Below are 12,589 nucleotides of genomic sequence, written 5' to 3'. Positions count from 1 at the left end.
GTACTTAGACATGTACTCGTATGCGAATTCGTGAACATCATAGGTCAAAATGTAATTGTGTAGTTAAGCAATGCGAACTGTTTCGGAACAAAATACGTGTTGTAATTCTGTTTTGTTCTTGTAATTCTTATTACGAAAATGTATTGCTTAAAACCTTCTTGTGGTCGTGCGATTTTAGCGAGTACGCATATGCGGCGTACGTAGTCTTCGCTTAACCCCGCTTTTATGTATCTGTATCTGCTACCGGAGGGGCTCATTGTACCGCCTCAGCGCCTTTGTCTTACATCTATGTAAGTATATATGTCTGTCTGTAAGCAATTTCTTCTTAGTTAGACCATTGTTGTGTCGAAAGGTGCGCGAGTGAGTGAGTGAGTGCGAAAAGAGAAAGAAGGTTATTGGCCTGTTACGAGTTGTACCTACGAGTACCTACGTGCGCTAATTGCATTCGCCTCAATGGCACCGAACAGCTGAGTGTGTGTTGAAACAACAACAACCGTACAACTATAGTTCAGGTGCCCCATTAAAGAAATGTGTGTGTGTACAGACATTCACCAAAGTATAACTACATAGGGTCTTATATGTTTGTAGACAATGTAGTTATGGGTTTCTATAGCTAGGCAGCTGTTGTCTTGACTTGTTTTATGTGTTGCTTTTGGATTGCTTTCCTCACAATTTTTCCCCATTCATTCTTGTCTTGTAACCGAAATTGCGAAATATTCTTAACCGTTCTGTTTGTGTCGCAATTCGACATTAAATGCTATATATTGCTGGATAGACAGCACATTTGAACTGTCGGACAGCTAGTAATTATGATTCTTCTGGGAAAGTAAAGTTCAGCAAATTGGTGCAAAGGCTTATTAAATGTTATTATTTGGACTTAATATTTGTTTTTACTTTTGTGAGTGGATATTCTGGACAAGTAAGCAAATCGGCGGTATTCTTTGATGTTGTTTTTCTTTTCAACAGAACAAGATATTACTCAAGATTTTCCTAATCTTTTAATATTTGCTACCTTCACCACATATACTCATTCACCTCAAACCACCTCCTGGTTATTTTAGAACATATCAGAGATTCTTATTTCGAGAAGCCAGTGAACTATACAACTCATTCCTTGCAAATTATGAATCTAGAATTGGAAAGGCATCAAATTTGCATAACTACAGACAACTTCCTCTTCGTTTCGCGTTCGTTTACCCAAATACGCCACTACGAACTCACCCCAACTTTGCGACACACTGGCCGGTCGGTCGTTTCTTAATGTTCTACTTCCTGAGTGGAGGATTTGTTTTTATTGAAAAGTAACGTATATTCGCCACTTAACATGCAAACGCATTCCACACAGCAACAGTGCAGAATTTAACCAAAAACAACAAATGCAAAGTAATAACAAGGAAACGAAGAGGTTATGTATGAATGTACGGCTGAAAGCTGGTAACTGACGTTCGCTGATAGTAAAATATCGCAGAAAAGTGAAATAATCGCAAAGAAAAACACAAAAAAAAAGAAATTAAATGTAAAGTAAGAAAAGAAAACAGCTGAAAAGTGGTTAAAGAATCCATAAGCGCACCAAGCAAACGACCTTCACAGTCATTGGACGCGGAATTGCAGACTCCAAAGCAGGCAAATCAACGTAGATAGCAGCAGCAGCAAAAACAACTACACTGAATGGTGTTATGCAGGCAACAGCTAGCAACAGAAGACTGGCAGGCAGTCTGGCAGTCAGGCCGGCCAACAAGCAGCTAGACAATCAATGCGCCGAATGTGTGTATGTATGTAGCGGCATTCAGCAGCTCAGCTAATCTGGAAAAGTGACGGGAAGAAGTTGCTGGTGCAGCAAAACAAAAACAAAAAAAAAACTGATATAAAATATATGTATATATAAATAAGAAGTAGTGGAATACGGCTGAGATATGCAGAAGTTTTGCCGATACGCTGTTGCTTCGCTGCTGACATGGGTTGTTGAGGGGAACTGCTTATAGACACGCAAAAATTACTTGTACAAAAACAAAAGCAAACTGAGGTAGAAATACAACAACTTTTTCACAAGAAATGCGGAAAAAAATTAGTATGGATGTATGTTAAACAGAAAGAAACTATATAAGATGTAAAGGTGTTTGATGAAAGGTGAAGAGGGTGGTTGCGATAAAGAATTGGTTGGTAGAAAGGGTTCAAGTAGTGAAGCAGTCAAAAAGAAGTTAGTGAACGGAGTAAGAAAGATTATAGTAGACAATGCGTAGTTATATGTAGTTATTATATTCTAGTAAAATGCAAAACTAAGAAATATGAGGAAGTTATGAAACCGAAAAAAATCGCAAAAAACTTATAATGAATAAGAACAGATAATACAAAATATTTAAGTTTATATAGTAATGGAACCTTTTCAATTGAAATTTGTAACTAGTAGAACGTTAAATAGTCTATAGTAACTGAGAAAAGACAGGCATAAGAAGCACAAAATATCAACGAACATTCAACGTTGCTCAACAGATGATGACGTTTCAGTGCCTTTGAACGGAAAGCGATGGCAACAAGAAAAGAAAAAAACATTCTCCGGAACATTAACGAAAAAATGCACAGTCAAAAGTCAATGGCAATGCTGTTGAAATTCTGCAGGTGGCAATAACCTGACAATTGAGCGAGTAAATTTTCATTAAATGGCGATTAATTAAAAACACGCTTGTGTATTTAAGAATATGAGGAAAAAGCAAGAATTAATTAATAATTAAAAGAGATTTATTGCAACGGAATAGCAGAAATGTTTTTGTGAAAATTATTCAGACAAAATTATTCAAAAATTAAGAAAAACTTAGCTTGAAAAATTAAAATGATATGAATATTTTTACAATTTCTAAACGGAAGAAAATGGTTAGCAGCAACTTAAAAAAGAAGAATTTTACTTGGTTATGCGTAACAGTGAAACCCTTGATTGGTTGGTTGCTTGAAAAGGCAAGCAAAGTGATAGCGAACCCTTACTTTGCTAAATATACGAGTATGTGATATGAGTAATACGATAAAATTCATGTAGTTTTACGAAATAAAAAAGCAAAATGTAAGCAAACAAACAATTCAACAGCTGGTCAGCGGCGCTGGAAGAAAACAACCAGAGCGAAGACTTAAATGCAATGCAAACAAAAACAGCCACTGTGCACAATCGAGGCAGGAAAGGAAGTTTATGACAGCATATGAGAATTGCATTGAATTTACTATATTTATGTATATAAATTGCACTAATGTGTGTATGTGTGTAAGAACATGTGCAAATATTTATGCAAATCGAGAACAGAAAGTTACGCCGAGCTCAGCTTCAGCAGCAGTACAGAGTTTCAAAGCGACAACAAGCGACTAGCAAATAAAAACTAATGAATAATGAAATATGCAAATTTCTGCAAAATAAACATAAGAACATACAGAGCATTGCAGCTACATATGTGGAAGTGAACAAATATAACACACATCTGATATAGGGAATATGAGATACGACACATTTAAAGCCGCTGAGGAGTCATCAACTGCAAAACAAGCTTTCGTAAATACAACAAGAACAGCAAATGACAGATAACTGCTCATTAAGTAAAGGCCAAGTTACGGTTTATGTGTGAATTAACTTAATATCTTGCCTAATACAACTAAGAGTGCTTTGTATGTGCAATTAAAAAATATAACAGAAAATTTATAAAATAATTAAAAGAAAAGAAATTTCAAAAGTAATACCAAAAGTATTAAAATCGTACAAAAACATATCTTGTTTTGCAGTTGTGTGCGCTTGTTCGGGCACTGGTTGAGCCGGGTCTGGTTTATTGTACTGGTCTTGTTGGTTTGGCTTTGCGTCGCGTTGTTGTGGCTTTCAAGTTGGACTGGCAGTTATTGCTGCCTGCTGTCGCTGCTTCAGCTGCTGCTAACAACGTGGTCTGACCAGCTCAAATGACGCTGGCAGCGTTGGTATGCTGCTAACGTACGAACCGCATCGCATGGACTTGTAGCCGGCGCGACGCGACGCTTTCGATGCATAGTACCTCTTAAACTGGACTGCAGTTTCATTTTACGACTTTCTTTTAAGCGTTATTGTTGTTGTTGCCGTTGCCATTGTGTTGGATTTTTATTTTCTTTTGCTTTTGCGCTTGTTTCAGTTTTCGCTTTTGACTGCCGAAATCCGACATCATCCACAGACTGTCGTCTACCTTTACTTGGCAGCTTCTTTGTTGTAGCAGGTTTTCGCTAACACATCAGAAGAAATTGCTGCAGACTAGACATTTTATATACACACATTTTTGTTTGAAATTCAAATTCAAAATCTTACGAATTGTGTTTTTGTGGCAACAATGCTGGTGGGGAGAAAATAATAAAAGCAGATAATAGCTGCATTTTTGGATTTTAGTTGAGTTGGTGTTTTGTGCGATTGATGACATTTGAAGGTCATTTAGTAGTAACGTTAGTACGGCAAAACCTGTTCTAAATTACTGTGCACGTGTGTATGTATAGTTTGGTAGTAGATTCCTTAACACGAAAATACCGATTTGCTAGATAATACAGGCAAGTCAAGAGAAGGATGCAGTATGTAACTCACGTGTATTTAATTTCCAAAAAATTAAAATTTTCTATGAAATTCATAGGACAGTAAGCAGAAACAGTAACTAAATATGTATGCATAGTATCGAAAGTCGATAATTTATCGAACTCAAGAAAAATTCTACCTACGAATTCTGAACTTTTCAAAAATGGATTTAATTTTCTTAAATCTCACCAACGAATTACTAACTGTTGTATTTAAAGCATAAGCCAGTTTCAATACCTTTCATCAAACACGTATTGTAGGTTGTTGATTTCATTCTTAGTTGCCATAATGTATGTAACTTGTCAAAGCGGTTAACTAGCTTGGCTTAATTAGAAAATATGATAGCAATGCCCACAATCAAAACGATGTGGGTATGTAAACACGCACTCGCTGCACGCCAATCGACTACACGTCACTCAACGTACTTGTATTGGCCACAAGCGGTGGCATTGACTTCCTGTTGTCAGCAATTTGTAATATTCTGTCATGCTGTTCTTAATTTTATTTATGAAATTTAATGCATTTTGACAAATATATGATACTGGTTTTTTGTTTTTTTCTTATGCACATACTTATTTAAAATGCAAATTGCAACTGAAGTTTGTGGCGAGATAAATGGAAATTTAATTATTTTGTGCGGACAACATACAATTTGTGGGTTGAATGAGTTGATTTTTGTAAAACAGTTTGGAAAAACGTGAAAAAAATATTTAAAACTTTTTAAAATATGTATTTAACAACTTGAAAATATTAAAAATATCTTTCACTGAAAAAATTTAACTTTTTCTATTATTTTGTTAACCAGTATATGTCAACAAGTAAAAAGCACACTTTTCCCCTGGCTTTTCACTTTTGCCTTTCTTTGTTTGTCATCGGTATATCGTATAACGCAAAAATATGTAATAACAATGCACAGGCAGCGTTTTGTATTTGCATGCCCATTATCTCATGTTGATAAAATTCCAACGACTCGTAAATACTAGAGCTTAGTTTCTTTGCAGGTGACAGCGAAGATGTGAAAGCGAGGTTAGATACGCAAATGTACACACATATTAATACATATTTTATATTTATATACATTTATTTATATACAAATGTATAAGCATATATAAATAACAAATATTATACACTGTATATGCACAAAGTTCGAAAAAAAACGGTAAGAACGCGAGGCAACAACGTAAAAACCGAAAAAGTTATACGCACACACAAATAAAAAAAACAATAACACAAAAACAGCTGCTAAAGCTTTTAACGAGTCCTCATGTTGGTTAGGGCTTCTAATTAGCGTGTTCTATATATTTTCCAATAATTCATTCTAAATTTGAGAAACTTTAGTATTCTTACAAACAAAATTAACTACAATCTGCTAAGAGCGTATATAAAGAGCTAGTCAACACTTGATTTTTATTAAATTTAAAAGTAAACATATAAAACTGTAAATTTTATCTGCAAACAAGTGTAAGTAACGTTCTTGCGCAGAAAACAGCTTGAGCAAATAAAGACCGAGAAGTTGTTTAATAAAAAAAAAATATAATAATTCCAAACGCTAAGTACAAATAAGCATAACACCTCGAGAGCAGTGATATTAAAAATGATGATAAAGCAATTGAAGCACTCATAGATACATATGAATGTATATACATATGTATATGCACAATAACACATGAGCACAAGAGCTGCTGGCTAAAGATATTTTCACACCAATGTGACTGTGCTAAGCAAACCGCTTCAGAAAGTAATGGTACAACAAAAAAAAGAAACATGGTCACCAGCTACCGAACAACAAGTTGCAAAAATTGCTAACAAAGCAAAATTAAATCGCATATAAAAAGAATTACGGCAATTTGATTTGTCCAACTGACTAACCGTTTGGTTGACTAACTGAATGGATGCTTTGCTTTTGCGGACGTTCATTGCCAGCAAAGGTTGGTGAGGCTAGGCATTAAAAGAGCTTAGCGTGCTAACCAGTTATAGTACTAATACTCAGACATATGTACATGCGAGTAGGTTCATACATTCCTAATACGTTTCCAATAATGTTCCTCTAGATACTATAAATGTGTATAAAAGCCAAATTGTTGTTTACACTTGTGGTATGAAGCAGCGAAAAATTTGCAGCTAATTGATATCTTTCGGCGTTTTTTATTTTGTTTTAAATTTAGCAATGACGGAATTGAATAAAAATTTATTCGATACCGGGTTTTTAACTTGATATACCGTTTCGCAGTTATTTTGGAGCAATTGATTTGATTAACAAATTCACTTTACTTCAATATTTTATTTTTATAAAATGTTTGAAAACATTTTTGAAATTCGTAAAAATATAGCACAGCACAGATATTTTTGAAATATATTTACATAACATTAAAATCTAGAACCATATGCCGATTTTTTGAGAAGACGTTATTCATAACATAAATAATGATATGTGAGTAATACTGAAGCAATGGTTTACACGTTAAGCTAATATTTTTAAATTCATTAATATCCGTCGCGATATAAAATAAGTTGTATTCACACTCGGTTTATGCTCACCTGGCAAATGGTGTTTGTTCCAATTCATATATTTCGTTAATATCGTCAGCAACCAGCAGCTCTTTAAGCCGATCCTCGTTGATGTCCAAGAGGCCATCACCGATTGGGAAAATGCCTTCTGTAAACATTTTGTTTACTTGTCGTTTAATGTTAAGATTATAAAACTTTTTTTGATATTTATTAACACACAGCGAAGTGAAACTTCACAGTAAATGCGATAAATTGGTTATAATAAATTTCGTTTAAACTACACACTTTTTAACAAGATTTTTGAAACATTTATTCGCTGCGCGCACGCGTACACTTATTTTCATTAATATTTCCAAATTGGTAATTTTGTTTTATTTTCGTTGATTTTAAGTTAAATTAAATGATGCAGCAGTAACAACTTTAGAGCAGCTACTATTTAATATATATTTGAATAAATTTTATTTATTATTATTATTATTTTTTTTATTTGTAATACCACGGCGTTATTTTCCAAGAATTACACTCAGCGATAGCTCAACGTAATCTTTTTTATTTATTTATATATTTTTTTTTTTTGTTAATGTTATGTTGATGAATCAGAGATGTGTGATTTTCGTTGGTTTTCTTCACTTCACACTGTTATTTCACAAAACACAAATTTTATTGTAAATTTACGTCGGCAAACTTGTTTCAAATTTGTTATTCTGGTTTTGTATTATTCTTCAGCTCCACTGATATGTTTCCTCACTGTTTTTGTACGTATACTATTTTTCGTTGTTGTCTACCAGTTACGTTTTATTTCGCATCCAATTTAACCACTTCTTCTTTTGCTCTACTACATCTTCTACTTTTTACAGCTTTCGTTTTCCATTCGTTTGTTCGTACATTCGTTTCTACACTTGGTACGTTCGTGGGTTAACTCAACATTTTTTGAGTTTCAACTGATTACCTTCACAAAATGTAATTTTGTCTCCACTACAATTAGATTGTGTTCTATGCACACTCGCTTAAACACAATCCCCGCATTCGCTGAGAAAATAGTCAAAATATTTTATTACACACTTGGAAATTGGTTAAGGTTTTAAATCGTTGTCGTAATTGTTAACAACAGGAGTGAAGTTGCAACTTATTACAATTTTCTTCTTTGCTCGTTCTCCTTGTTTTTTCGTTTCACAAACAACGCAACGCGACGAAAGGCGGGCGAGCGAACGAATGAGCAAGCAAACGGAGTTTTAATCAGAATGCGATTTCACGAAATTAACACCACAATTATATTGAAACTTTACCAATTCAATTGGTTTTCTTTACTTCAAATAACACTTTCTTCACTTCTTAATCGAACCGATAGTTTTTTAATCCCGAAAAACTTAATACCAGATTTAGATTTAAGAAAACATGTTTTGTGCTACGTCCGCTTTCAGCATTCATTCCACCTTTCACGTACAAAGAGCGATTTTCGAATGCCTCAACATTTTCAACATTTTCTCTTCATGCTCTACCAGCGCCATTTCGCTGACAGCTGCAGATTCTTGCGGTGTTGCCAGCACATTTAAGTTACATTTTGTAATTGAGGCATTTTCAAATACTGCATAGCATATGACACACAAGCGAGTGGCAACTATGGCTTACGATTGGAAGAGCAAAGCAATGGCTGCAATATTTTGTTTCAAATATGCAAATAATAATAAAAATGCAAACGCTTAAAATGGAGTTAAATATTTTTTATTTATTAATTCTCGGAAATATTTATTAATTTATTGTCTCAATGTACCTCAAGCTGAACAAATTGTTAGTTAAAAACCTATTGGTAGCGCTAAGCCATGTTTATTGAGCTTTAGGTTGACATTTCCAGAGTCAGTTGTCAGATTTACGTTTTATAAACGTTTTAGCTGAGTTCCGGTATATTAATTTTGGAACCGGATATAAATTGCGTCGTAAAAGAAGAAAAATTAAATTTTATTAATTAAATATTTGTTTAAAGCTTGTTTGTATAGTATATTGTATTAATATCAATGTGAGCCGTGTTCTAATTATTAAGTAAAGCTGATAAGTGGCGGATTTACAACAAATTAGCTATTTTAAAGTAATTCGAATAAGTCTCATTACTTATAATTTTGCTAAAGATATTTCCATAGCAAGCCGAGCTTAATAATGATGAGCTTACGTCTGTAAATGCCTAACATTTTACGGCATACGTATTAAAAGGTACCAAGGATACAGACTTCGTAATTTAAGTCTCTATCCAGGGGCTGATAGTGCAGTTTTCCAACGATCTTCTAGCAATGACTCTTAGTTAAGTGTCTCTGAGTAAGTTTACTAATACATTTCCTACATTTATTTCAATAATTTATTTCGCAACACACAAAAATTAAACTAAAAATATCACATATTTTGAGCACTTTACGTTTACCCCAAAAATAAGTGCAAATAATGAAAATCGTTAATGAATGCATAAATTCTGAAATGACTAATAAAAGCAAGCAATTGAGATATATCATCACGCAATAATACAGCTAATTGTGTACTAATTTTACAACTGAAATATTTTACGCTTGAGAATTGAAATTTGTTAGTGCATTACGTAGCGGACGCGCATTGGGTAGTGCGTGCCGGTTTGTACGCGCCGATACTTGTGTGCGGGATATGCAAGAATGCGAATATGCACGTTGCTGATTTTAAAAATAGTCTACAGTATTTTTATACACATGCAGATACCATTCTGTAATTGAAGCGCCGATAGAGGCGAATTGCAAAAACCCCAAACGGATTTACGCGATTTTTAATTTTCAACACAAACAACTCAATCGAACGAGAGCGTGCGCGCCCAACAGTTACCGCGCTGTCGCTGCCAACGGCTAAGTGGAATGAATGCCTTGTGGCAGCTGGCCACAGTGTACAAACGGATAGACTGCTGCTGCTAGGCATGTGAATGAGAACGTAGGGAGCGTTTTAGTGAATGTGCGCTAAATTCCACATTCCGCCAAATGTTGACGGTCCTAAATTCCCTTTATACAGTACGAATGAGCACAATAAGGTGCAACACATATGAATTAGATCTAAATATTGCGAATTTCTAGATTTCCGTGTAGTGCCTTTATTAGAATAGAGCCTTAAGTATATTTTCTTTAAAGTTAATAATAAGGGAAACGCAGGTGTAAAATATTGTCCCAAAATTTGCCTACCTGGAAAGTAAAAATAAGGAAGTGTTATAGGTTCGAAGATGTGAAAAGTCCATAAAGCTAGCTATATATTATTTTTTTTTTGTTGTTTTATCGACCGAGAAAATGAGAGTCCTGTCCGTGAAATGGATGTATAGATGTGACGAGTTCGAAAGTCCACTATATCTACCTTTATCTTTTTATTTTTAGTTCTATACCACAACAAGTTCTATATTGAGGGCACAATGGTATCCAGAGCATCCGATAATACCATTATTTTAAGCTAGAGAAATGGAAAATAATAGCAATATTGACCTCACTAACACGTAGAACCTTGAATATTTACAGGCTTTACAAATAAAGAATTCCCAAAATCACGCATGTGAAATGTACCCCTTCACATCCATTAAAAATTAACAAACGAATCCCCGAGTTCAATGTTCGTTGCAAAATTTGAATGAAAATAGAAATTCCTTCGCGTTTCCCTTTCTATTTCGACTCCTCAAGCAAGGAAGTAAAGTCTTGGCAAATTTTCAAGTTTAAAAGATCACAGCTGCACTTTCCATTGTGGACCTCTGGCATTGTTATCAAAACAATACCCGCGCAGAAAACGTATTAAGCAATCAGTCCGTAGTTCCGCTGCCAAATGCCAACTAGTTTGTTGAACTTAATCGTTAAGCGAGTAGCGGCGGCGATGTCTAAAAGCTGCGTCTGCATCATTCTCATTAGTCGCATTCGCTATTTACGATTAGATATTTTCTGAGTGTTTAACAACAAACAACGTCGACGAATTCCTTTGTGACGCCGCCGTCGTCGTCATCATCATCATCATCGTTGTTGTCGTCGTTGTAGTCGGCGCACCTGCTAAAAATAAGTGCAACGCCAAATGACTTAACTTTGGCAATGTTGATCCAAAAACGTGGTGCATTCTTGCCAAAACTATGGATAGTGCGCGCCGCAAGATCGTAAATACATACATATATATAATTTTGCTTGTGCCTGCAGTTGTTGTATTTGTTGTGGTTTTGCATTTGTTGATGACAATCATAAGCGCCTAAAACACATTTGAAGTGCAGGAATGCAGCCAGCAGCACCGTGTAGGCCTTCCTAATGCTTGAGCACCTTAAAATAGACACATTTCCCTCAAGTATATTTTATTTTTTTTCGCTTAACCCAAAACAACAACAGAAAATGCGTACCATCAGCACTACAACACCCACCACCGTAAACACTTTGCCTGCTACTGGCACTGCAGAATCAGCGAGCCGGAGCGCAATAACTCATAGTTGGCGCCGGCACCAATATTGGGAACACCACATCGTTGACATGGCGACAACAAAGTAACAGGGTGACGTAGTAATTTTAAAAAGTTTTTTTTTTTTTTTTTAGAAACTAAATTCTTATAATAATACTAATGGACTCGCACTATATTTTAGGTGTTTCAGATTGGCCATTAATTTAGTCAAATAGTAAATTGATTAGTAATTATTGGGCGTTCAGGAAGTAATTCGTGAACCTAACCTCACATATTCTTGTTAAACCACGAAATCAATTATGATAGTCTTAAGCTAGCCCTTTCAAAGCTATTTTATTGTTCATATAACAGCAATGTTGAGGAATTGTAATCCGCAGCATTAAAAAATACGTTCTTGATCACATTTAGTGGCGTCAAAGTCTTTTTTTTTTGAATTTTTTGCAATCTTACGACCACATTAAGTGTTTTATTAGCTATTCGCATCTAATGCTTTTGCTTGAGATCTGTTGCATATTCTTCGGTGAAGATTTACGAGTTACTTGCGAATCTTGTCGCCGCATATTTCTGATTTATTTAGCGCACAGTCCCTTGGGATTTGGCATTTCGCTGCGCCAAGCAATGATTTGGCTCGACGCTCCCTGCATATTTGTGCTAAATACTTGAGTGCAATTTTTTATTTATTTTTGTTGTATGTTCTCGCTTTTGAATGCATTTAGAGAAACATAATTGCATATGAAGACATTTTGAATTAATTTATGTACTTATGTTGGGTACATGAATCAATTTTCATAAAATTTCAAATATTTGTGTGGAGGCAGAATATAAATATACTTAGAAATGTGTGTAGAAACAAAATAACGGTTTAATAGTACTAAATATTGTAATCGATATTGTCAAGTTGCCATTTGTTTTTCCTACTGATCATCTCTATCTCCAGCTATGAAATTAATATTTATGCAAACAACTTAAATATTTTTAATGTTTTTTTTTTATTTCACATACAATTAAGTAATTTTGTTAACTAAAAATGTGCATATTTGTTTTTATACAATTTGTGTATAAATTTATTACATATAAATTCTAAATTCTATTTAAATTTGTTTGGTATAATTT

General features: G+C 34.5%; 1 protein-coding gene across 3 annotated transcripts in view; it reads right to left on the bottom strand.

The window, feature by feature from the left end:
• Nucleotides 1–8,545, bottom strand: part of LOC105209968 (death-associated protein kinase related) — a 161,522-nt gene extending 152,977 nt beyond the window's left edge. The window contains exons 1-2 of one of the 3 annotated variants that reach the window (XM_054232243.1): nt 8,013–8,545; nt 7,094–7,956 (exon numbers count right to left, since the gene is read on the bottom strand). In XM_054232243.1, coding sequence (XP_054088218.1) covers nt 7,094–7,221 — 128 coding nt within the window. In that variant the 5' untranslated portion in view covers nt 7,222–7,956; nt 8,013–8,545. Of the gene's footprint in view, nt 1–7,093 lie in introns of all 3 variants that reach the window. The other 2 variants (XM_054232244.1, XM_011180669.3) reach the window with 2 other exon arrangements.
• Nucleotides 8,546–12,589: the final 4,044 nt, after the last annotated feature.

The sequence above is a fragment of the Zeugodacus cucurbitae genome, chromosome 5, assembly GCF_028554725.1.
Source record: "Zeugodacus cucurbitae isolate PBARC_wt_2022May chromosome 5, idZeuCucr1.2, whole genome shotgun sequence".
Lineage (NCBI taxonomy): Eukaryota > Metazoa > Arthropoda > Insecta > Diptera > Tephritidae > Zeugodacus > Zeugodacus cucurbitae.
The sequence above is the reverse complement of the archived record's forward strand: the minus strand, read 5'-3'. Positions and strand labels throughout refer to the sequence as shown.